This window comes from Capsella rubella, unplaced genomic scaffold (assembly GCF_000375325.1).
Source record: "Capsella rubella cultivar Monte Gargano unplaced genomic scaffold, Caprub1_0 scaffold_1, whole genome shotgun sequence".
Lineage (NCBI taxonomy): Eukaryota > Viridiplantae > Streptophyta > Magnoliopsida > Brassicales > Brassicaceae > Capsella > Capsella rubella.
The window spans coordinates 12,898,681-12,926,126 of NW_006238923.1; the positions used below are offsets into that span (position 1 = coordinate 12,898,681).

The 27,446-nt window shown below is 32.4% G+C and overlaps 3 protein-coding genes across 3 annotated transcripts; 1 reads left to right on the top strand and 2 right to left on the bottom strand.

Moving 5' to 3' along the window:
* Positions 1-1,952: 1,952 nt before the first annotated feature.
* LOC17900751 (probable trehalose-phosphate phosphatase D) lies at positions 1,953-3,732 on the bottom strand. Its single transcript, XM_006305069.2, has 6 exons — positions 3,225-3,732; positions 2,981-3,145; positions 2,847-2,903; positions 2,440-2,760; positions 2,256-2,348; positions 1,953-2,136 (listed from the first exon to the last, which is right to left on the bottom strand). Exons 1-6 carry the CDS (start codon positions 3,636-3,638, stop codon positions 2,077-2,079), a joined length of 1,110 nt encoding a protein of 369 aa, XP_006305131.1. The 5' UTR covers positions 3,639-3,732; the 3' UTR covers positions 1,953-2,076.
* Positions 3,733-19,170: 15,438 nt separating this feature from the next.
* LOC17897918 (endoplasmic reticulum-Golgi intermediate compartment protein 3) lies at positions 19,171-22,286 on the top strand. The gene is made up of 13 exons (XM_006304989.2): positions 19,171-19,543; positions 19,622-19,695; positions 19,770-19,853; positions 19,947-20,027; positions 20,230-20,310; positions 20,581-20,673; positions 20,939-21,118; positions 21,205-21,272; positions 21,348-21,399; positions 21,488-21,541; positions 21,628-21,720; positions 21,810-21,876; positions 21,967-22,286. The coding sequence occupies exons 1-13, from the start codon at positions 19,402-19,404 to the stop codon at positions 22,056-22,058; spliced, it is 1,161 nt and encodes a 386-aa protein (XP_006305051.1). The 5' UTR covers positions 19,171-19,401; the 3' UTR covers positions 22,059-22,286.
* A 1,512-nt stretch (positions 22,287-23,798) lies between these two features.
* Positions 23,799-25,472, bottom strand: LOC17896866 (ethylene-responsive transcription factor ERF055). The gene has a single exon (XM_006303175.2). The coding sequence runs from the start codon at positions 24,923-24,925 to the stop codon at positions 23,972-23,974; it is 954 nt and encodes a 317-aa protein (XP_006303237.1). The 5' UTR covers positions 24,926-25,472; the 3' UTR covers positions 23,799-23,971.
* Between the last annotated feature and the right edge of the window lie 1,974 nt (positions 25,473-27,446).

Here is a 27,446-nt window from a genome sequence, read left to right on the forward strand (position 1 = left end):
GGTTTCAATTTCTTCTTCTTTTTTTATTTTGGTTTTATTGATCTTTACACATGTGATAAAAGTATCTTAACCTTTTGTTATGTGTTATAAAATTTCTTTTTTTCTTTTCTTGGCTCTATGCATTATAGAACATCTTGGTTTGTACTCTTCTTTTAGTTTGTTTATCCACTAACTTTAGGAAGTGGATTTTTCCTCTTTAATCATATTTGTTATAGTTGAAATTTGTGATATCTCCCCACATAAAAACTAGGTTTAATTTTGTAATAATTTTACGACTTCAACACAATAAAATTGATAAAATGAATCCGTTAAACAATTCTTACAAAAAAATGAATGTGTGGTTGACAAAAAAAACGAAATGTATGTAATTTAACTTTAAGAAAATTAAGGAGAGAAACATGACTCAATTACTTGAGATGAAAAGTGGTCAATCATATTGAGCTATATGAAATATTATAGAAAAGAATTAGAGTTGAGCTCACATGGTCACTAAACTACTTGTAATATCTTTTACATTCAAATGGGAGTATCCCCAAATCCCAACTGTTCAAAAATTTCGATAGCTTCACTATCTTTTGTTTTTGTTATCATCATTCCAACTTGTTAAAATTGTCTTGAGAACTCCATACACTTAAATAGTTCTTGCCTTGTACTTTCATGGCTTTACATTGGGATTTTCATCATATATACCTACTTCAACAGTTTAGATGATTAGAGATTGAGTTATAACTATTTATTTGATTTCTCTATTAAATTCCACTTGTTGATGCATGTCACCTGAAGCAAGCCATACTATAATATTTCTAGTGATAAAAAAATATCTAAAATTTACAAAAACATATGTTTATAAAGTTGGTGACATGGATGCTTGCAAGCTAAGGCTTGGGCAAGAGTCCAAGCTTTATTTTGACAAAGACTCTATTTTTCACGGCCTGCAAAAATCATTTTTATAAAGTATGTGTCAGTTTTTTTTTTTATATATATCAAAAAGCATTTTAGATACAATGCAATTTGTTTTATCTTATTCATTTGCTATATGTTGGTTGAAATAAAATATTTCTTAAGAAAGCTGCGTTCCTTTAGGTTCCAAAGTGTACCTCCACATGATATTGTGTATTTGGTAGGGTACATTTTCATCAATTTTCTCAGTATGTCTATTTAAGTGTTGTCAAGTCCAAATTCGAATAATATGTTAATTCGAGTATATATAGATGAGGATCTACCATTGAATTGTTTATACGAAGAAGAAACAATCACCATTGAATTATGCATTAAAGTTATTTTAAGAATAATTATAATTAAGCTTATTTGACATCAATTATAATTAATTTTCTAACGTACATCCGCGATACTAAAATTATAAATTATAACAATAGGAGAAATCAATAGAATACAATTATTATTATTTTTAATCTATTTTACGTAAATAATAAGCTATATATGTCATTTGAAATTAGATCTAATTAAAAAAAAATTACATCATATACTGTATATGATATGAAAAGACTAGACCAACAAGTCCGAAACAGAATTTCGTCAATTCAAGAACAAGGGACAACAAGTTTAATGGGTGTATGATCACTTGGTTTGCATCTAGATAACTTTGATATCTATTTAGTCTACTGTTATTTTTATTATAAACAGTTAAAGAAAACGTTGCACTAGATGTACAAAAATATATTTTTTTGAATAAATTTTATATTTTATTCAAAAAAAAGTATATGATATGAATTATATTCTTTTAATGGTTACATCTTCTAACATTGGGACTTAGTCAATGCGATGATTAATATCACTTCATGTATTTGCTATGTACTCTTAATTGGTTACTAAATGAACAACAAAGCTAGGATTGTTAAAAAGAGAATGCTTGAAATAGGATAGCAAACTTACATTTTTTTTTTAATTAAGAACGTTCCTATAAACTTACATTTGTTAATAAAAGAGTAAAATTCATGAAAATATATATATAAAAAAAGGAACAAAAAAAAAATACATCGATCATACAACAATTTTTGTTGCATGCAAAAGGTAATTAATTTATTTAATTAAAATAAACTATAGTCTTGAAATTGGCTATCTTCCTCTTAGTGACATTTGTTTCCATTCCACGAGCCGTCTCAAAAATTCTCCTACCTATTCATCAGAACATTATTCAAAAGAAAAAAAAATATTATTCCTCAAACAAAATATATATAATAAATAAGAGAGTATATAATAAACTAAAACTCAAAAAAATAAAATTATATAATTACCTCGGAAGGTTCTTGTAGAGAATATGTAGCACTCGTTTCCTTAGGAACTTTGGACACAAGTATACCAAAGCCTTGTCCTCTCTTTCTCAATACCTGAACACAACATAAACTCTAATTAATCATCTGTAAAAATAATAATTAAGATTAGGTTAGTTTTTAAAATAGTGTTTTGAAGATGTTTTACCTGAAAAGCATCCTCGTCGGTACGATCATCTCCAATATAGATAGGCAAAACATCTTTAGAGTTGGCAAACCCTAAAGATTCAAGCAAGAACTCAAGAGCTTTGCCTTTGTCCCATTTCACGGTTGGTCGAATCTCTAAGACTTTTCTTCCTTGTGTTAACCTTAGTTTCGGATACTCACTCAAGATTGTGGTTACGTGTTCGGCTACTAGTCCCCAGTTCTTTTGGTCGACGCAACGGTAATGAACCGAGACACAAAACTTGTTGTTCTCGACGCTTGCTCCTTGTACATCTCTCATTTTCTCGACTAGACACTTTGAGACCTGTTCAAAAACATATTTTGTTAGAGACCAGTATTATTAAGTAGCTTGAGTTTGACGTGTATGTAAAATAGAGAAAAGTAATGGACCTGGTCAATCATAGGCAAGAACTCATTGGCTGCTTGGAATAGAACACCTTTGTTGTTCTGTTTTGTCCGAAAAAAACTTGTTAGTCTCTATCAATCTACATATATGTTACATATGAGTGTTTATGATAAAGTACCTTGTTATGTTTTGTTTTCTTGGAAGGTCCTTTGATGTCCATACCATGGCTACCGGCATAGTAAAGTCCAGGGAGTTTAACAAATCTACGAACCTTATCGCGGCATCTTCCAGTGACAATCGCGGTTGGGAAGTATCTAGCCGCGCCTTTTACCGCGTCTCGCATCTGAGATAATGAAATGTTATTAGAAAACCAAGAAACCGCGAAAAACAGAGAAATCAAGAAGTAAGAAAGAGAAGCAAACCTCATCAGTCATGTAAGCTCGTTCCGGGTCTTCAACAATGGGAGATAATGTACCGTCGTAATCAAGAAACATGACGATTTGTTTCCCTTTCGAAGCTTCAGCTATTTCTTCAAACATCCTTAAAGCTGAAGGGTGTTGAGCCATCCAAGAAGAGTGTTCATCCTCCTCATCAGACTCTGGCAAGGAAGATATGTTTCCCGGTCGGGTTTTGGTAGGGGAAGAAGCCCTCATAGCTTCGATCCAAGTGTTGATCCGGGTTTGGCTAGGGTCAGCCTCAAGCTTTTGAACAAGTTTCTTCCGGGGAATGCTGATGTAACGGCCACCTCCGGGAGAAAAGAGAGATTGGTTTGAAACTCTAACCGCTACACCGATGCTGGCTTTCGCATCGGAGATTAAGGCATTATGGTTAGTCATTAGGGACTTAGAGAGAAAGAAAACTAAAATGAAACACAAAGAAGAGGAGATTAAAGAAACAGAGGAGAAGAAGGGTTTGGTGTGAGAAAGACAAGTTGTCAAAGTCTTAATACAATGTAATGAGAATAGACTTAATGGTGAGGTCAATTTATAAACTTCTCTCAACGAGTAAAAGAGCTTCCTTCTTGTACTTGTCCTGCCACATCATTTCTCATATATGTTAATTATTTTTTTTTCTAGTTAATTAAAGAAAAAATAATAAAATAAATTTATTCCTATTTTTTCTTTTCTTTGTGCGCATATTCCTAGTTTTAAGTTGAAGTTGATACAAATTTGATCAAATATAAGCCTATACCGATTTTGTTATAGAATTTATATCATTTTTACAAACATAGTATTTAAACTCAAATTCAAATTCGACAGCACTGAAATTATCATTTTAAAATCGTGTGTTTTTGAAATAAATATATCATTTCCTAAACCAAATTTGTTTTAGGTGTTATTGAGTTGTTGTTGTTGTTGTTTTGTGTGATATATTAATGTGTTGTTTTGAGGTTTTGGATGGTAATGTGATGTATAATAAAAAAATAAATGAGTGTTTACTAAAGTTGTAGCTTTTGGTGCAAGTTGCGTTCTCTGTGTATTCTCTTCTTTTCTTTGCTTAAATGATATTTTAATTTGTTATATGGTTAGAAGAAGTTAAAAGAGAATAATACTTTAAAGACTCCGAGCTTTGGTTCCATAGTGCATACACAAACCAAATATAATACACATGAAAGTGGATGTTAAAGCTAACCGTTTTATACCATGTTAGCATTTTTGTATATTCCTCACAAACTTTTGTTCATATGTTGTAGTATATATAAAGAGATCACAAAGAGATATTAAGAGATATCTATGTTGAAAGATTGATTAGTTAAAGAAATGAGATATGAGTCACAATTTTTTATTAATTTTAAGGTGTAAATATATGGACATAGAAAGATTAGTGGAATTTGATCTCTATATCTTGTTTAGGTACTCTAATTTCACAAGGTATATATTGTTAACTGCAAAGTGGATGTATATTGTTTTTGTGACTAGCATTGTTCACATTGACGAGGGAGTAAGTTTGGCAAATTTGGTTTTCGATCTTTTGAGCTTTTTAAAAGTTTTTTTGGGAATTCTTTCGTATTTTGTGGTTTGTATTACGATTTCAATTAGTTTCTCTCTAACTTTCTATAAAAATAGAATTTCGGGTTTGTAGGTATTACAATTTCAATTTTTTTTTTAATTTAGAGTTTCGTTTCGTTCTTTCGAGCTATCGTTTCCTTCTTTTGGGCTTGTAAACTTTCAATATATTAAATGTTTACACCAAAATATGTACCTCGACAATGTATCCTTCCATCGCGTTATTAGTAAAAGCTGATGACAAAAAAAAAAAAGCAACAATAACAAAAACATACAAACCTATTGTAAATTCAGTACTTGGTCCATTTTAAAGTATCCATTCTAACTAAATGCTCAAAAGAAGTATACTCTCTAGTCACTAGTCTCTAGCTTTGAAGTTAAAAAAGAACACTCTAGCTAAAGCCTTCACAGTTACTATCAACGAAACTAAACTGTTGGAATCATCTACACATATATGATTGCATAGATTATAACATCTCTTGGAACTATATTAGTGCTGTCATATCATAATTATACAACTGTTTTTATACAATATTGTTCTGCTGCGTTATATATATATGCACTAAATCAATATTTTCTCTTTTGGTATCCATGAAGGGCACTTACTTTAAGTTTGTGGACCATCTAGTTATTGGTTTATAACTCTCTCTTTTTGTTTTGTCATTATTTATAACTTTTGTATGAAGAATTCAAAAGAGGAAAAATTGAGTGTAAATGAGTCAGCACGTTTTGGCTTACTATGAAATATCACAAAACTATTCAAGAAAAATTTAACATCTCCGTCCATGAAAAAGACATACGAATGCGACATGTTAATTTCGTTTAGATAATCATATTTTTAAAACTATATAATAATCAATCATTTTCGATTTCTCTTTCGGCACACGGTTACAAATTTGTTAGGATATTAATGTATACATCAGTAAAATGTAACGAAGCTTCCTAACATTTATATTAATATCTAAAGAGAATGCAATTGTTGTTTAATTAGCTTTGACTTAGACTCCGAATGGTAACTGCGTTTTTTATTGCGAAGAAGTTTAGTGCGGTTTAAATAGTAACGAAAATACATAGATATATATGTATATGTAGATATTTTGATATTGTTACAGTATTGTTGCGGTGCGGTTTTGTAGTAGGATATAGTTACCACTCAGAACCTTAGTATATAATGTAGGTTTTACATGTGACAATATTCATTTGGATATATATATATAAGGTAAAAGAAGAAAAACAAAAAGGTGATCATGCACGCGTGAAAGTGTAAAACAAATACAAAAATACTAATAGTCAAACTATGAGGCATGCGTGTACATATTCATGTGTATGTAAACTTTGCTATATGATGAGAGAGATACATACAAGTCTTTAGTCTATACGCATATGATATCGAAATCCGAGTTCTATGTACATTTTTGTCAAAAAGGCGTTAGGCAAAGGTTTTATATAAAGTAAATTATTCTCAAATCGATTGTCATATGTATATATGTACATGTGCAACAAATGTAGCTTCCTAGTAACTTCACAAAAAGAAGACTTTTTAACGTCGGTCGGTCAAGGCAGACCAGTTTAGTTTCTCTTATTGGTCGATCGTATTAGTTTCGTAAACGGTCATAAGATTCTTACGGTCTAAGATTCGACAAAGGAATAATGTTCGTACAATAATCATGGGAACAAAAGCTTTTGTCTAAATACAAAGAATGGGGAAAGAAGGGGTCTCCGTGAAAGTATATATATTTTGTTACGTCATGTCGTGTTGCATGCATGGAGCCACGTTAGCATGGTCTTAATTCTAACTATGTACATATACCTATAACTATATAAGAACATCTTCATTGGGGGGGGGGGGGGGGGGTTTAGGTAGTATCTTAGGTAAATTAGAAAGTTAAATTATATCAAAAAGTTAATTAAAATATATGACACCATATCTTATATAAGATACAGACGAAGGATTAAGAGGCTATGACGTGAATATGATTGAGTACATGCGGAATCTTCTGGATTTTACCTATTATATATATATGCTTTCAAATCTTGTCGATATGATGGTCACTAGAACTCGAATTCGTGATCGAGCTATGCATAAACAATTGAAAAACGATTTGGTCGAGCACATATAGACAAAATATTCCACAAATTATGTTTAAATTAATTGTGTTTTATGTTATTTATGCAATAAACCGTATCTCATATATGTTTTCAAATTTTTATTTTGTAATTATTATTATGTTTTCAATAATGAAAATTGTTAATTTTTTTTTTATTATTATTTTTCCTTAAAATACCCAACTTAAGAAGCTACAATAATCATACATAAATCCGTAAAACAAAAATACATATCTTAAACTCTTTACTTACTAAATTAATTAACTAAATTAATCATAAGATACATTAACTAAATCCCCCAATAAAAATCTCAAAGAATCAACCTAAAAGAGAGACTTTATTGACAAAAAAAGATTATGCTATACGAGAAGGTATATAATTGGCCTTCGTTGAACTACTTGTCGTAACGCAATTTTAAAACTGTAGAATCCACGTGCGTTTTGATTTTACTATATTGTGTGTGTCGTGAGTATATATATGACTATTGACCATTTAGGTTTCTTTTACGTGTAGAATCATTTTATTGACTTCTCTATAGGAAGTGATGATGCTTCGATGGTCTTGACTCTTGAGTTTTGCTATTTGTAGTAGGTAACTAATTAACGAGAACAAGTGTCATTTTGTGAGGACGTGCTCGTCTTGGGTTACGTACCTAACCTCTCTAGGATCGATCTCTCTCGTGACTTTGTTGGGTTGTCCGAACACTTTTTCACACATCCCTAACTTATTGGTTAAAACGAATGGGAAAAGTAATGTAGTTAAAGAGACCATGGTCATTTAATATATGAGAAAATGATTCATTGGTTATGTTAATTGGTTACCTAGTTAATTTGTGGTTAGACCACCTCATTGAGGGTATTTTAGATGTATAATTTTTTTAAGAAAGTATCTTATATACGATACCTTCAATGAGGATGCCATTAGTTTCACGTTAGATAAAACCCAACTGTAAATTCAATTTGATATAATGGTCAATGGAAAACTATATATATATTCTAGTCATTTAGAGTTTTCTTGTTGTATAATAGTTTGAATTATTTGAGTTTAATTTGTTTGTTATGTTTAATCAGGTATGTTTTACATTCCACTATATGTTTTAATTAAATTTTATACATTCGTCTTTGAACATAGTTTTTTTTGCTGTCAACAATGTGAAATCAAAAGTTCCTGAATTTCATAAAATATCGTAAATGAACAATCTGAATCCAAAATTTTAGGTACATAATATGGTAAAACAATTATGCATTCTACAACACTACGGTTATATAAATCAACACTACAAAAATTATTAATTTGAGAAACTAAATGTATCTAAAAAGATCACCATTTAAAAGAAAAATTCATTAATTAAACAATTTTAGTATAATAAAAAAGAAAAAAGTCAAAATTCTCAAAAATCAAGCTTATTTCAACAAAATAATAATATCATTAAAAATATAATTTTTAATGAATTTTATTTCTAAACAATATACGGGTTTAAACAATATTATGATATACTTCAATCTTATTTACTAAGATACAATTCTACTAGTTAAGGCAACTTTTATGTGTATAAATACTACCTTTAGCATATGGAATAAACACACTCTTACATTCTATTTATTCTATTTCATGGTATTAGAGCTAACGATTCTGACCTAATTTTTTTTCTTTCTCTTTCGCTCTTCTTTCGCCGACGTTGCATCGTTTGTGACCGGCGTTTCTCTTCTCAATCAATACTTACTTCTATCTTATATATTGTTCTCTTCTTCATGTCAGGTATTCACGATGATGCCACCTCTGGTTCTAATCCTAACCCTCCCGCCGTGCCTCCCACGTCATCTAATCCTTACTCGTTGAGTCCTTTCGATAATCTGGGGTCTCTCATCTCTTATGTTGTCTTGAAGGAAAATAACTACCCTGAATGGGCTACTGAACTCCGCAATTCTCTTCAAGCAAAAATTAAACTGGGTTTCATTGATGGCACAATTCAGCTTCTGAACTCGAACTCTCACAATGGCTTGCGGCTAATTCCTTAATAATTAGTTGGATCCGAACCTCTATTGATCCACCAATCCGTTCTACTGTCTCCTTTATCGATGACGCTACAACACTATGGGAGAGTCTTCGTGTTCGTTTCTCTGTCGGGAACGGGGTTTGTAAGCAGGTTCTTAAAGACGAGACAGCCCTTTGTAAACAATACGACCAACCGGTTCTCGAATACTACAAATGTCTTTCTAAGTTATGGGAAGAGCTCCAGAATTATAACATAGGTCGGGTCTGTCGTTGTGAGACTGCTCCTGATCTAGCTAAAGAACGTGAGGATGAGAAGATTCACCAATTTCTTTTTTTTTTTTCTTGATCTTCCTCGGTTTTCTAGCATCCGTTCTAAAATCACAGATGAGGATCCTCTACCTTCTCTTAACCAAGTGTACTCTCGGGTATCCGAGAAGAACAAAACATTGAGGTTGCACGCACGAAAGAAACAACTCAACCCGACGCCATTTGTTTTTCTGTTCAATCTACACAACCATCGAAGGTTGCTGTTGTGGCTACTTCCAAACCTCGTGATCGTTCGTGCACCCATTGCCATTGTCAAGGACATGATATCACTAAGTGTTTCTTGTTTCACAGTTTTCCGGATTGGTATTATGAACAAAAAGGAGGCAACCGCAACGTATCTGACTCCAAAGATGCTCAGCCACGGTCTGACAGCAGGTCTTTTCAACGAAGTGGTCGTTCCAATAAGAGAAATAGGCCGTGTCCACAGTGCTCAGGCTAATGCTTCTTCTGGTTCTAGCGATGACGAAATTGCGCATTTGATTTATCTTCTTCAGGCCCAACTTCCAAACGTTTCTTCCGAACAATTATCGGATTATTGACACCAGTGCTTCGCATCATATGACCGGAGACTATTCTATTTTGCACAATGTTTGTGACATAATTCCATCGACGGTTACCAAGCATGATGACAGTTGACAGTTGTGATATTTGTTTTCAAGCTTAACAAATAAGAGAGGTGATTCCTATTAGTCTAATAAAACTTCCGAATGTTTTTCTCTGGTTCATTGTGATGTTTGGGGTCCATATCGCACTCCTTCTACAACTGGTGCTTTTTACTTCCTCACACTTGTTGACGATCACTCTCGTTCTATTTGGAAATACCTTATGTCTGCAAAGTTTGAGATCTCTCAATTACTCAAAACATTTTGCGCCATGACAGAGAGACAGCTGGTAAACCGCAACGCACGATTCGGAGTGATAATGGTACGAAATTTATGTGTCTCACTTCGTACTTCTAAGAACTTGGGTACTTCTAAAAAGTCGAGCCTAGGGTATAAAAACAATAGGAGACGAGTTGGATCTGTTTCGGATCGAATATGGGCCAAAATCTGCGTCAGAGGTAAGGGACCGATCGATCCAAATGTAGACCGATCGGTCTAATGCTCCCAGGTTTTACTTCTCCATCAGCTTCAACAACTCGTCAGAATGACCTCTCTTCACGAATCAGGTGTAACTCTTGAATGCACCGTTAGATTTTCTTGAAATCACTTTCAAATGAAAGCTAACATCTGTCTTGATCTTGTGTCAAAATATGAGAAAGATCTAACGGTGTAAAAGCATTCATATGATCCCAAACATCGGAAACTTCTACTTGAATCTGCATCTCCAAAAGTGTGTTTGCATCCCAAAACGGCTCATTTTATTCCAAAGCAACCTAAAACCTGTAAAGACTCTAAAACGTACTAAAGAAATCTAAAAACACACTTTGACTCAATAAAATTTATAAAATGAAAGAGAAAAGAAAGACTTAAAACCGATAAAAACACAATATATCAATCCACAATCAAACCTCTTGTGTTGATACTCAACAGAATGGCCGTGTAGAACGTAAGCATCGTCATATTTTGAATGTAACTAGAGCATGTCTCTTTCAAGGAAAATTACAAATGAAGTTATGGGGAGAGAGTATTCTAACTGCCCCCTATCTCATTAATCGCACTCCATCCTCAGTATTACAAGGCAAAACTCCTTATGAGATTTTGTTTGGTACACGACCTTCTTATGCCATGCTCTGTACCTTTGGTTGCTTGTGTTATGTGAGTATTCGACCACGGGATAAAGACAAATTTACAGCCTGCAGTAGTAAGTGTGTTACATGGATACCCCCATGGCAAGAAAGATTGGCGTGTATATGATCTTGAAACCGGAAAGATTTATGAGTCGAGACGTTCGTTTTCAAGAGGATCCTTCATGTTTGCTACTCTGGATCGTCCATCTATTTTACCTTCTCCACCTCTAGTTGTTGCTAATGATGATTGGTTCTCTCCAATTCTTCCTATTTCTCCTCCACATTTGGTTGAAAGTGCAACTCACATCTCTGGACCGACCACCCCTAAAGTTGGATCGATCGATCTGCACGCAGCTGTACCAGATTCTTCCCCTCTTTCTACCGGATCGATCGATCGGCTTTCTGGATCAACCGATCGATCTTTTTCTGATATACCCGCGACGAGTGGACCGATCGATCACTTTCCTTGACCGATCGATCCTCCTTCTCCGACAGCAGCTTCTACACCTACTCGACCGCAAAACCTCATACAGCCACCGATCAATCGTACTGTTCCTAAGGATGATTCTATGGATTCTACTCCTCTCCTTCACCTGGACTTCCTGAATTGCTTGGTCAAGGTCACCGTATCAAGAGACCCTCAGTTTTTCTCAAAGACTATGTTGTTCCTCCCAAAAGCTCTCTCAATTCTTCTCACATTCTTCTCACATTCTCACCCCTGATATGCCTCCTTCAAGTCCTTCGATATCTATTTCTAGTAAGATCTTGTATCCTCTCCCTGATTACTTAACCGACTCTGGTTTTTAGTAATTCATGTCGCTTTCGTCGCTGCCATCCTCGATAGCACGAAACCTAAGCATTTCAAAGATGCTATCCTTATTAAGGAATGATGTGATGCAAAGCAGAAGGAAATTCAAGCTCTAGAGGCTAATCATACGTGGGATCTAACGGACTTACCTACTGGGAAGAAAGCTATCAATAGCAAGTCGGTTTACAAACTTAAGTTCAACTCAAATGGGACACTTGAACGTCACAAAGCTCGCCTTGTTGTTATGGGTAATCACCAAAAGGAGGGTACCAACTTTAAAGAAAATTTTGCTCACGTAGCTAAAATGACAACGGTTCATTCTCTTTTGGCGGTTACTGCTGCAAAGGACTGGGAAGTACATCAAATGGATGTTCAAAACGCATTTCTCCATGGTGATCTTGAAGAAGAGGTATACATGAAGTTACCTCCTGGTTTTAAATGTCCTGATATGACTAAGGTTTGTCATCTTCGAAAGTCCTTATATGGTCTTAAGCAAGCCCCGCGGTGTTGGTTTGCCAAATTACCCATTGCTCTCCGCCAACTTAGTTTTACTCAAAGTTATGAAGATTACTCGTTATTTTCCTTTAAGGATGGCTGCACCTACATTCACGTTCTTGTCAACGTCAATGATTTTATTGTTGCTGGCAACAATCTTGATGCTATTAACCATTTCAAAACTCATTTACATAAGTGCTTTCATATGAAAGATCTCGGCAAGCTAAAATATTTTCTGGGCATTGAGGTATCTCGTGGTCTGGATGGTTTCTGTCTTTTTCAACGTAAGTACGCGCTGGATATTATTAACGAGGCTTGTATGCTTGGTTGTAAGCCTTCTGCTGTCCCCATGGAGCTCAATCACGAGCTCGTTTTGGTCACTGGTTCGGAATTCGATAACCCCGAGCAATATCATCATCTCGTTGGTCGGTTCATCTACCTCACTATTACCATACCTGATCTCACTTATGCGGTCTATATTCTCTCTCAATTTATGAAAACTCTGTTTGTTGCTCATTGGGAAGCTGCTCTTCGATTGGTAAGCTATCTAAAGGGGACTCAGGCACAAGGCATATTTCTTCGTTCTGATAGTCTTTTGTTTCTCACGGCGTACTATGACTCGGACCTAAGTGCTTGCCCACGTACACGTTGTTCTCTCTCTGCGTACGTTGTTTATCTTGGCGACTCCCACATTTCTTGGAAGACCAAGAAACAAGACATAATATCCTCCTCTTCCTCTTAAGCTGAATACCGCACCATGGCATATACTCTTACAGAAATCAAGTGGCTAAAGGCGCTTATATCAACTCTCGATGTCAACCATTCTCATCCCATCCCGTTGTTTTGTGATAGTCAGGCGGCTATCCATATTTCTGCTAATCAGGTGTTCCACGAGCGTACTAAACACATCGAACGTGACTGTCATCAAGTGCGTGATGTTGTACAAGATAAGCTTATTTCTAATGAACACATTTCTACCAGTGACCAAGTTGCTAACCTCTTGACGAATTCTCTGCCTTGTCCACAACTTGATTTTCCTATGTCCACGATAGGCATTCGGAATTACAACATACCAACGTGAGGAGGGGTATTAGGATATACTTCAATCTTATTTACTAAGATACCATTCTATCCAGTTAAGGCAACTTGTTTGTGTATAAATACTACCTTTAGCATATGGAATAAACACACTTTTACATTCTATTCATTCTGTTTCACTTAATTAGAACTTCTACAATTTTCTTTGAAATGTACCTAACATATATTCTTCCACATTTTGTAATTATATAAATGTAGTTATTCTTGAATATAGTATGTGTGTTCTATTTGCGATATCTATTTTTCCCCTTTAAGTATAACTAGGGATGGACCCGCACGTATGTGAGGGGTTGATTTCAGAACCTAAGTTTATCATAAAATTTACAATATTCGGATCGACATGATAAGAGACCCGGATCGAGTGTGAACCGGATTAGTGATAAGTTAGAAATCAATTTAATCCGCCTCGGCCAAGTCTGCCCAATAACAAAGTATTGTGTCAATCTAAATTCGCCTAAGAAAAAGATTAGTTTTGACGCGTTTTTAATTATTATTTTTGGTCGGAAAATTGATATTTATCTTTTTACTTGGTAGCTTATTTAGCAATTAGTATTATTTATTTTTCCTATAATGCCTTTTTTAATAAAAGACTCTCTTAAAATACTCGCCTACATATACTTTCAAGAATATTATAGATCATATTGATTATTAACTAACATTTGCCTTTTTCATTAATCCCTCAAAATTAAAATAAATCAAATCAAGTTGTGAAGTACTGTACATCCCTCAAAATTGCCTTTCTATATTAATTTGCTTGGTACAATTTTATTTAGCAATTAGTATTATTTACTTTTATTTCGAGATAATGCCTTTTACATATCTACTAGGGATGGACCCGCACGTACGTGCGGGGTTGATTTCAGAGCCTAAGTTTATCATAAAATTTACAATATTCGGATCGACATGATAAGAGACCCGGATCGAGTGTGAACCGGATTAGTGATAAGTTAGAAATCAATTAAATCGGTAAACTATCATATCACATAAAAACAATGAAAAAACATTTAATTTTTTTAATAAAATGATATAAATTTAGATGTCAAGAGTGTCAAACATGTTCACTATGCATGTCCTGCAACAAATTAAAATATCTTGGCCCACCCACATGAATAAGTAATAAGTATTATGCTTGCTCATTACCCGCAATTTCCTTATGTATACTATTAGAAATAGTTAAGATAATAATTTTTTATTTTTTTAAATTACCCGTTCTCTTTCCGTATCCGTTTCTTCTCTTGATATTTGAAATACATAAATAATTTGAAACTTAATTTTGCTATTTTAAAATTTCATATTCCTATATCATACCCGTCTTTTGATATTTGAAAGTTGAAATTGAATTTAAGTTTCCAATTTTCTTTATATCGTCTTGTTTTTTATGAGAAATAGTTTTTTTTTTTTTTTGAATTACACGTTTTCTTTTTATACCCGTTCTTTCCCTCTAAGATAAGATCATATTTTTTTTTATAAATGACATCATTTACATGTTTTTTATAAAAACAGAACATTATATAGCATATTATTAACAACATTAAAAAACCAATACAGTTAATTATTTGGCTGTAAAAACATATAACTTGTAATTAGAGTATAATGATCTATTTTTATTACCACAAAATTTAAAGAAATGTAACCAAAGAGTCATATTTATAAACTACGAACTTATCTCGATTTAAATCTTCAAAAATAAATGAATTCATTGAATAAAATATATATTAAACATTTTGGTAAGTAGCTATGGCAAAAATATATATTAAGTAATGTAAATTCAAATAACTATTTTATTCAGTTTTTAATCATAATTATTTGATTTTATTTATATATTTGTAACATACATAAACTGTTTAATTTTTTGTGTGGATTGTTAATTTTATATTATATGAAAAATATAATAATCGTGTGATATAGTTTCCCAAACCTTAAAATTAATAAATGTTTATTGCATATTAGTTAATATCTAGCGAGGTTGGTGGATTAATATATTATTAAATTGATGTTAATAATAAAGAATGTTTATTTGACTATTTATTTTTGGTCACATAATATTTTTTTAATAGTATATATTAACTTAATAACATAAGCTATATATTAGTGGAATGTGTTTTTGGTTGCCTTTTGATGTGATGTTACAATATCGTGCTAGTTTATAATTGGGGCCACGAAATTATGTTCGAGAAGTGCTAAGCCAACTTTTTCTTTAACATCCAAATTCGCACCTTTCATGTTTATACTTCGCATATCCCACCAATTTATTTTTCTCTTCTCATATAAACTAATCAACGAGTTCGATGTTAAGAAAAAGAATGAAAACCTATTACAAGAGTTTGCTCTTTTGTCTTATCTATTCATGTTAGTAGGTATATATACAAAGCTAAGTTATGAGATACGATAAAATCTTGAATTAAACTCTCTAATATAATGATATGGTCTAGCATGATATGAAACAACAAGTGAAAACAAGTTATTGTGTCTATAAGAAAATATATAATCAAAAATACTTTGGAAGCAAACTCTTTTCATTTTTATAAGAGAGTAAAACTAAAACCAATGCCATTGTATGTTAATTTGGAGAATTTGTTTACCATAGTGGATGTTATAGATCACAAGCGATGATAGTATTATTATGCAAAATATGGTTTTTATAACTTGGGCATAGATCTCGGATCATAAATCATTAATCATGCTTTGGTGAATATATTTTGCAATTTGATCAAATATGACATTAGTAATTTGGTTTGTATTTAAAAAAAAAAAAACAAACGACAACAAATTATCTATCGGCGATATCATAGACTACAATCTACGATTTGTTTTTATATATATATGAAAGATCTTGCATTTACTTATCGAAATAATTTTTTACTACATTACGGTAATAAATTGAATGGACATAGTAGAATTGGCTTCTCTTTGTATTCATAGTAGATTGATTAATATACAGTCTATCTTTCGATTAAAAATAAAATGTATTTTATGTCACTTATTTATTTTTGTATATGTGTTTATTATTTACAAGGGATGTAAATAATTCTAACATCAATATAAAAATGACTATGAAATTTATGATATAAACATATGTAATGGTTGAAGTAAATATATACATCAAGTTTTGTACAGTATTTGTTTATTTGTTAGCTAATTATTTATTGTTAGAAAACAATATATATACTACAGTTTTTGATTTATCCATGCATTGACACGAAAGTTAATGTTCCAATACAAAAGTTTTCTAAATATCCATAATGTGAAGCTTTAGATTTTATTTTACGTTGTTTATGTTGCAAGATTAGTATATACTATACTTTATTTGTTCTATACAAAATTTGTCGGTTATGAAGTTGAGGTTAAGATCTTAGGCCAGATAGGGACATTTATTTGATATGCTCTTGGATTTTTTCATTATTTAATTTTCCATCGAAACAGATTATTATGGCTCTTGAAATAAAAGAACCTTTGATGATCACCAAATTCCATACTCTTTTTTTTTTCATTCTACATGTATTTAGGAAGAAAAACTTTTTAGTTTGTTTGTTGCATTATTAAGTTTTTCATAATGTTAACATATTACTGGAAAACTCTCTTATATTATTTACAGAATTTGAGAAAAAATACTTGTCGTCTTCACATAAAAATTTGTTTCAAGTATTTTACAAATGAATATTTGACAAATAATTGAAAAAGAAGTTATATTGAAGTGATTATAATGACATTTTGCTATAATACTGCGACCTTAATTAGAGTCTTGGAGGAGGTTAAAAAAATGGTTTACTTGGAGGATGTTCGTAAAATGAAATATTTTAGTAGATACATTGTAATTGTAATCATGTCTCTAGCATATAACTATTGATATACAAAACACGCGATATACTAATTAATAAAGTTAAGTGTTCGGAAAATCTCAAAATAAATTTTTGAAGAGATTCAAAAATATGTGTCCATCAAAGTGATAAATATGAAATTTGTAGTAAACTACCAATATATATTTTTGAATCTCCAATTTACATAAAATTATTTATTTACCTTAAAATATCAACCATTAATTAGTTATAAATATCAATTCAATCAGTTAAATTTTACAAAAAAACCTTATTGAGATTTTTCATTTATATACATAATATTATATATATATATATGAATGTTAACTTAGTGTTTATGTTGTAATGGTATTTATTATTTTACAGAGAGACTGATTAGTTGAGCATGTGACTGCAAAATTGTTACTTTAAAATGTTGGATGAAGCAATTTTAGTTTTAAAAAAAAATCAATCCCTGATCATAAAACAAATTATCTATATTAACAAAAATAAGGTAACAAGAACAAAAAAAAAATGATATGAGAACTGTAATAGATTTTTTAGAAATTTTGATAAACTGAGAGAGAATATTAGGATATTTTAATTGTTCTCAATTTAGACAAAATTAAACGTTGTTCTCAATTTATCAAGAAGTGTAAGTTTGTGACCAATGTTTTTATTGTTTTCTTAATGAAAATAGAATATATTCAAATCTTACGTATTGTTCTTGTGCATGTTAATTGTTAAATTGGATATATTCTATGATAACAGAACTAATATATATATATATGCAAAAAAAAAAAAAAAAGAGAGTGGACACGGGAATCTTTTGTTCATGTAACCTTATTTTTGATTGGTTCCACACCATTATTTTTATATTTTAAATCAATGACATATATAATTTTTAATATAATATCATATATATAATATATTTATATACGATATAATTACATACTAAGACTTCTTTTAAAATGTTAACCACTAACTCGACTTTTAACAAACTTAGTAATATATCATTTTGTTGAAAAAGGCCTAAGGAAAAAAAGAATTTGACGGTAAAATTCATTAGTATCATCTGTATGTATGATTTCTTTTGTAAAAAGAATATGATTATTACTTTTTAGTGTGTTCTACATCTATTCTTGGTACAGTCAACCTCTGTTAATGGGTACTACGTGTACTCCTGGTTCGTGGATCCATTCATATCTGACTGTCGGTTTGTTATAAACTTGTTTACCAACTATACATATTATCACATTATCCTTCCCCGTATTTTCTTCTCACTTGAATAGTTCCAACCATTACTTTCAATAAAATCATGTATCCTAAAACTACTCTAACTCAAATACACTTAGATGTAGAGTTTTCTCGGAATAGTTGACCGAAAAAAATTAGTGCATTTTGATAATATAAGTGAACAAATGATTTCCTTTAGAAGTTTCTGCATACACCACTATATTGTCACAAAATCGACACTCTTGAAGTAAGGCCTTGAAAGTTTAGTAGATTTTGGAAGAGATTTTGGTTTTTGTTTTTTAAAAACTTATTTTCAAACAATTAAGATTTTAATTTTTGGATTTCCTAAAATTTAGTAAAACTATTTTGTTGTAATCTTCCATTCATGATTTTAAATTCTAGTTTTTAGTTTTTCTATGTTATTTTTATCAAAAACCAAAAACCATATTTTTGAGATTTTTAATACAAAAAACTAACAGAAAAATCTAAAACTAAAATCTATAATTCAAAAACTAAAAACCAAACCCAAAAACTGAATTAAAAAATCAGCATCCATTCATGGCCTAAAACATTCATGAGTTAAAAAAAAAAAAAAAGTAAAACCCCTAGGCCATAGTATTTTTTCATGGATCACATTTGGGCCTAGCCTGCTACTATAAAATTACGCAATATATGATCCAATTCAAAAAGCCTCTTAAGCTCTAGAAAGTTAAAGAAATCAAACGACGACGTTTACTCCAATAGAGGAAGACGGCAAAACACAAACGGGGTTACGTAAACCGTTACTCGCTACTCCGTCCGACGGAGAAGGAAGAAGCAAAAAACCAAACTTCTCCATCGATCAATCACTCTCTCCGGGATCTACATCGTCGGAAGAATCTCCCTTCCGACGACGTTTCTGCTCTATCCTTCATAATCATCGTTTCCGCCGAATAAACTCCGGTGCCGAATTTTGAATCCGGAGAATCGAATCTGAGAAAATCTCGTCTCCGGCGGTGTTAAATTATGGCCGGGATCTTGAATAAATTGCGGAATCTAGACGCTTATCCGAAGATCAATGAGGATTTTTACAGCCGTACGTTATCCGGCGGCGTTATCACTCTCCTCTCCTCCGTTGTTATGTTCCTTCTCTTCTTCTCCGAGCTTCGTACGTTTGACTATCCTCTAGATTTCGTTTCCGATTTGTATATGGTTTTGCATTGATGTATGTATTGATTTTGTTTAGGTTTGTATCTTCATACCGTCACGGAGACGAAGCTTATAGTGGATACTTCAAGGGGAGAGACGCTACGAATTAACGTAATGTTATTGCAGTTTCTTAAATAGTGATTTTGACTTGTCCTGTGTTCTCATAAGATTCATTGTTGATGCAGTTTGATATTACTTTTCCTGCACTAGCATGTTCGATTCTTAGTGTTGATGCTATGGATATTAGTGGAGAGCTTCATCTTGACGTGGTATGGTGAATTTTTGACTGCGTTAGTTCAGTGACTCTTAAGGTTTTTTGTGCTTGAAAGATGGTGTAAGGTTGTTTAATGTGTGGATTGCAGAAACATGATATCATAAAGAGAAGATTAGATTCTAATGGTAACACTATTGAGGCTAGACAGGACGGAATAGGCGCTACTAAGGTATGTTCTCTGTTTTTATGGACTGGTTAATGTGTGATTTCGTAAGTAGAAGATTGAAACTCTTTTGGTATGCTTTTCATTATATTCTCTGGGATTTTATAGTCATCACGCTAGAATATAAGGCTAGGATAAAGTTGCAGGAAAATGGCTATTTGACTATATAATGGAAAGGACTGAAACAAGTTTGTTTTTGCTTGTGCAGATTGAAAAACCATTGCAGAAACATGGAGGCAGGCTGGAACATAATGAGACTTACTGTGGTTCTTGCTATGGGGCTGAAGCGGTATCTTTCTCTGTCTCTCTGCGTATTTCCTTTGGAGCATGGTTTCTCCGGTCCATTTGCGGATTAGCCTTGATTTTTTAGTGCTAGAATGGGATGTCATAGTGGATCTTATTTTCTGTACAATATATATAGACTTATCATGTCAGGATAGGTGATGGTACCTTTTTAATTGGCTTTTTATCATGTCGGGATAGGTGATGGTAACTTTTTAATTGGCTTTCCTACTAGATCTTTTTGCTTTCATGTGACCTATGTTGTTTATCCTTACAGGAAGAGCATGACTGCTGCAATTCTTGTGAAGATGTTCGTGAAGCATACAGAAAGAAAGGTTGGGGGGTTACAAATCCAGATTTGATTGACCAGGTGAGTCACTGAGAAATAAGTTCCTCACCTTTTGAAATCTTGGCATATGTGTTTCATTGTAGTAGTAACAAGCTCAGTTTCATTTCTTTCTTTCTTTTTCCGTCTTCTTCATCCTCCCTGTTAGAGTCTTAAAGGCTTGTATTCATTTTTTTTTTATTTGGTATGCACTTGTAAAGCTCTAAACTGATATATGCGTCCAAGAGTTTCTAAATTTTCTATCTTCCCACAGTAAGCTGATAGTTTCACTTGTCTGTTTGTGATTCAGTGTAAACGAGAAGGGTTTCTACAAAGAGTAAAGGATGAAGAAGGTGAAGGCTGTAATATCTATGGGTTCTTGGAGGTAAATAAGGTGGCTGGAAACTTCCACTTTGCTCCTGGGAAAAGCTTTCATCAGTCGGGTGTGCACGTTCATGATCTCCTTGCGTTTCAGAAAGACAGTTTTAATGTAAGAAATGACTTGTCCTATTTGACTTCATTTCATTCGTTATGTTTCCAATTCTATATAATTCAGTATGTTGTGCCTCCCTGCAGATAAGTCACAAGATCAATAGACTGACTTATGGAGACTACTTTCCTGGTGTCGTTAATCCTCTTGACAAGTAATGACCATTCTGGTCTATTCCATTCATACTCTACTTATCTTGTCATGCTCTCTAACATACTTGAAATTGCAGAGTCCAGTGGAGTCAAGACACACCTAATGCTATGTACCAATACTTTATCAAGGTTTGTTCCGAGACAAGCATGATATGCTAACTACATTTATGTTTAAAATCCCTTCTTTACACCGTTCTACTTTGTCTGCTTTTATTAGGTTGTACCAACAGTATACACAGATATCAGAGGACACACAATTCAATCAAATCAGGTGAAGATAGACTTTCAAACTGTTCAAACTTATAATCTAAATATTCTCATCCTCGTATGATATTAACTTCAAAGTAAAATGTGCAGTTCTCAGTGACCGAACATGTAAAGAGCTCAGAAGCAGGTCAACTACAATCCTTACCAGGAGTTTTCTTCTTCTATGATCTTTCACCAATCAAGGTGAGTGTTTATTCCAACTCCAACTCAATAAACCGAAAAAAAAAAATATACATTCGTAATCCTAATAGAATTGTGTTATCTCTCGGCAGGTAACATTTACAGAGGAACATATATCGTTCTTACACTTCTTGACGAACGTTTGTGCCATCGTCGGAGGTACTATAACCTATCTCTCTCTCTCTATAAACACCCTAAGTCCATAAACCATAACATAAATCTGCAACGAAACATGTAAAAAACACGCAGGCGTATTCACGGTATCCGGGATCATAGACGCGTTTATATACCATGGACAAAAAGCTATCAAGAAGAAGATGGAAATTGGTAAATTTAACTGATCTCTTTTTTACATTTACAGTTAGTTGAAAGCCTTTTTTTGTGGGTTTGGTCTCTCTTTCATAAACCCTACGCGTCAAAATGTATTTTATTTAATTCTTTTTGGTTAAAACTGATATGACTATATAAAATATATACATATACGTTACGAGTCTTTATAATGAAGTTGAAGAGATAAGTCTTTGGTTGTATCAATCCAGCTGTGTGATAGCAAGTTCATGCGTGCGTTACAATTATCGTCTTTTGACTTTGTGTCTGTTGAAGATAGTATTATGGGTTTCGATCAGAAGTTAAGTAAGTATTGAGTCTGTCTTTGAATGGTGTGTATGGATTCAATGAATGGGTTATGGAAGAAAAAGAAGCAAAACAGTCTCCATAATAAACGCTAGTGCTAGTGTATAACATTGTTTCTTCCTTTGGTCTACCGAATTTGCATAGGGAATTTTGGAGAAATACCTCTTTTGGTGTACTTTTTTCAAAAATGATCTTTTTGGTGTACTCTTTTCAAAAAAAATTTTTATCTATCCATTTTCAAAAATATTCATGCTTAAATATAAAAAAAATTATAAAGTTTTATATGGTTTATAAGGTACTTCTATATAATAACTACTACTTAAAGATTCAATACAAATATTTGATAATGTTTTAAAAGGTTTTAAATCGTTTTTACAAGTTTTATAATGTTTTTAAATGGTTTTTAAAAAGGTTTATAAGGTATTTAAAAAGTTTTTATAAGTTATTTTTACGCTATTTATGAAAGATATATAAAAGTTGTGTATCTTATGAAAGGTTATGTATATATTTATAAGTTTACACACATATTTGAATAAATTTCAACATTTTTAGTGGTTGTTTTTTATAAAATTTAAAATGGATGTATTTTTAAAAAGTGGTATTTTTGAAATTGCTCTAGAAACTTTTAGCCATTTTTTATTATTTTGAAAGATTTACTACGAATATGCTATTTTTTGCTAAATTTTATGCTTTTGTTATTTTTGAATACTTAAAAAAAATATCTATATTTATGCTATATCTAAGCATAACGGGTAAAACACATGATTAATCATATTTCTGTAGTCAGAAAGTTAGAAAAAAGAAAATCATGTTTCTTTAGTCTGAAAATAAAATCTAAAGATAAAATGGCAAAATCTTTAAAAAGCCACTAAAAAGTGGTAAATTCATCATTGATTCCATCTTTAATCATTGATAGTGAATTTGCTCGTTAAAAACTAACTTTTCTCAATTCAGAAAAAAAAAAAGAATATATCCTGTTTATAGTTGTAACTTATATAAACTGGATAAAATATCTTTACCAAACAAAAAAATAAGAGTGGATAAAATATGAAATTTATCTTTTACAAGTCTATTCTAGAGTAAAAGCATTGGAATGTCATTTGTTACATCATTTTGATACCACCTAAAGTTTCACTAAAGGATCCTTTTCTTACACTCTTGTCTTCTTCTTTTGACTTCTTTGAAACTTGACTAAAATTTCCAATATTAAGCTTGAGCTTTAGCAATTTAAATTTTAAGTTTTCACTCTATATGGATTCCTTTTAGGTTAACTTTACCTTTAATTTTAATCATTTCTAATCTTAGCATAATGGTCCTGTTACAGAATCGAACTTAACGATCATTATGTATTACAACATATTCATAATAGCCTTTCTCATTTTTCTAAGTAAAAAGAATGTTATATTTAAACCAAATTCATTACAATGAAGATAAAGAAGAGAGGGAACAAAGAAAAAAAGCTTGAGCTGTCCATAATTTACACACTTGCATTAAATTCATACAAAATGCTAAAATTACAATTTTTTAAGCAAAGCTAATTAATAACCCTAAGTTTTAAACATATAAAATACAAACATGTTATAATGAATAAAAATGAATAGAATCCTAATACTTTTTTTTTTCACGATAAAATTGTAGCCCAGTCGATTTCGTAAGAGGGACACTTCCCAAGTATGAAGTTTTCATTCCACGGCATCTCTGGCTCTTCGCACATCTCCGTCACCATAACATCATCCGACGTCGGTGAACCCGAACCGTCACTTTCACCCGACCCGGAATGTTGCTGTGTTGCTGCTGGTTGCTTGACCGAAGAAGCCGTAGCTTTAGCTCGTTTTCTTGATGTCCTCTCTGTTTTGCCCGGCTGGTTCTTCGGCTCAGCTAATATGGCTTCAAGCTTAGCGTCAACGGCGGCTTGAATAGGACCGTATTCGCCGGAGTCAGATGGAGACGAGCCGGTTTGGTATCGAAGTGCGGGGAAGTTTAGCCGAGCCGAGTCGCCACGAAGTTTGAACGCAGCGCGGTCATAAGCCAACGCGGCTTCCTCAGCCGTGTCGAATGTTCCGAGCCAGAGTCGGGTCCGGTTTCTGGGTAAACGGATCTCCGCGACCCATTTTCCCCAGTGCCTTTGCCTCACTCCACGATAGAGCTTAGCAGGCTTTGAAACCGAACCCGAACCCAAACCCGAAACCGGACTTTGTTGAGTCATAAAACCCGGCTGACTCGGGTCGATGAAGTTGAGCATGCAAGTATTGTCTTGGTGAGGGTAAGTGATATTGTCTTGGTAATGGAACTGAGATTGGTAGTTTTGTTCAAAAGAATCGGGTTGTTGGAGATCCGACCCGAAAGAAGATGGATAGGTCATGGATCCGGAATAAAGATCCGGGTAAGAGGTTGTGAAAGATGCATGAGGATTATAGTAAGAGGAATAAGAGAATGAGTCGTTTGGCGCAGACGCAAACGCAGCGTTTGAAGATGCAAACGCAGAATCTGAGGCAGACGTGGAAGCACTTTTATAAAAAGGTTGAAGTGCTTCCATAAGCTCGCCGCCTTGGCCGCCACCGAAGAAATCCGCCATCGGAGTTTCCTGAAATACAAAAAAAAAAAAATATATACTACAAAAAATATAAAAATTAGATTTAAAAACCTGTCTTTTTAGAAAAAAATTTCAAAGACTAGTTTTTTTTCTTTTTACAGAAAATAAAATTTGATCAACAAGGTTTGAAATAAGCAACCTCCATAGATCAATAATATAAATAAAAAAAGAGGATCAAAAAACTTGAGGGAACTAAAAAATGCCCATGAACAAGTTTGATCAACTCTTATAAATGAATGAAAAATAAAAGAATATAACTAGACAAAAAAATTCATTTTTTGGGAAAACAAAGATGGATCTCGTTTTCTTGAAAACAAATTTTTTTTTTTTTGGTCACAAAAGTTTGTGGTTTAGATGAGTTTGGACAAAATATAAACTCATAAAGCAACACTTCATAAGAAAATCGTGATTTGTGTTTTGTTTTTCAAGAAAGACTAAGACAAGACCAAGGAAGAGTTTTGTGTTTTGTTTGTTTGGTTTGGTTTGGTATGAAGATGAAACGAAGCAAAGAAAACAAGAAGAAGAGAGATATGAACCCTAGTTTTTTTTCTCACTCAAATCTTTTTTTTTTCTTTCTTCTCTCTCACTCACAACACTCACTCTCTCTCTCTCTCACACACACTACTCTCTCTCTCTCTTTTGGAAGATGCTCTCAAGCTCACCTTGGAGATACCCACCCAAGTCTCAGCGTTTATATAGAGGCTCTTCCAATGAAAGAAAATATTAAAGTATTTCATGTACCAATTATAAAAGTAATGTATTTGACTCACGCTATATATATACAAGAAGCGTATAATCAATATATATTTGAAATGAGAAAAATGAACTCTAAAAATGGTTAAAACACACACATAAATTTCGATTCAAGAATTAAATTTATATATTTTATCTTAAAACATGTATTCATACTTCGAAATGTCGTCGTTAGAAGTTACAAATTTAGCTTTTATTACCAGAACCAAACTAATTTCGTCGTTAGAAGTTAAAAATTTAATTCTTAATACCCGAACAAAACGAATTTCGTTGTTAGAAGTTAAAGATTTAATTCTTAATACCCGAACAAAACTAATCTCGTCGTTAGAAGTTAAAGATTTAGTTTTTGTTACCCGAACCAAACTAATCTTGTCGTTAGAAATTAAAGATTTAATTTAATCATTTTCGAAATGTCGCCGTTCAAACTTATAAAATATTTTAATTTTAAAACATCTATCCTATTGAAAATTTAAATCTGAAATAATTTGAAATAAATAAATCTCAATATATTTTTTAAAAAGATATTAAATAAAAATAATACTGAATATAAAATCCTTAATTAGTACTATATATGTTTAAAAGGACAGTTATATGATAAAGTGTTTGGGTTCCACAATTAAAGTGCCCATATTGAAGAATCCGTGATATTAACGTGACTAAATTTTCATAACTTTTTAACATTTTCACGGCACTTGGACTCTCTCTTGAGATTGAAGATTCCATGCAGAAGAGTTGTCGAAGTACATAGCCAATAAAACCAAGTCACATCTCTTTAGTGCCACCACTTGGCTTCATATTCTCTTAATATTTGGCATCCATTCTCGTTTCTCATGCCACTTTTGCGGTATTACTTTTGTTTTCTTCTTGCAACCATCGAAAGAATCGTTTAGTGGAACAAGTTTCTATAAAACAAGAAGTAACAACATCTCACAAGATACTGCCTTGTGGGATAGTTTAGTACAATTCTATTGTTCCATTAAATAATAGTTATATCAAAATTGTTATAGAGTTTGATGGAACACTAATCTTTTCACATACTTTGTGGAGGGTTTTGTAGTATATTCTCCTTTAGATTTACTTAAATATTTGGCATGTGAGTGAGATGTGATTGATATAGTTATTGTTTCTAGTACTAGTAAGATTTGGATGTCCTAATTCGTTAAAAAAATATTGCTTTAAGATAAAGGATTGAAATGATACTTATACTCATGATTGAACGATTTGTATTTGAATTTTTGTCAAACTTAAAGATGCATGTTAGACTTCATATATACAATGAAGACCGTTTGATAAAAAGATTAAGAAGAGTTGAACACTTACAATGGATCGTTAGAAATGAAAAAGATGATGTAGGTTAAATTTATATTGAATCTAGACAAATTTAAAAACACCACAGAATTTGTGGCGTTTGCTAGTTAGGTAAAGAATTGTTTTTAGATTCATATGACCATTTTTACCAAATAGCTTTTGGGGCAGTGGCGTGTGTCAGACCTCTTGAAAAGAGTGAGAAGTCTGAGTTCGAATATATTTGGGAGGAATTGCAATTTTGTTTCGACAAAGTTTATAGAAAGACAGGTTCCAGCAAAAAGAAATTATCAGCCTTGGCTAGATTTTGACCAGTGACTGCGATAGCAACACAAAATTAAAAAGTCAAAACTTCTCTAGATTTGCACCAAAATAAAACCCTCTCTATATTAGACGCACTATTAGATTTAATTCCGAAACCCATAAATTCAACAACCGTTAGTTT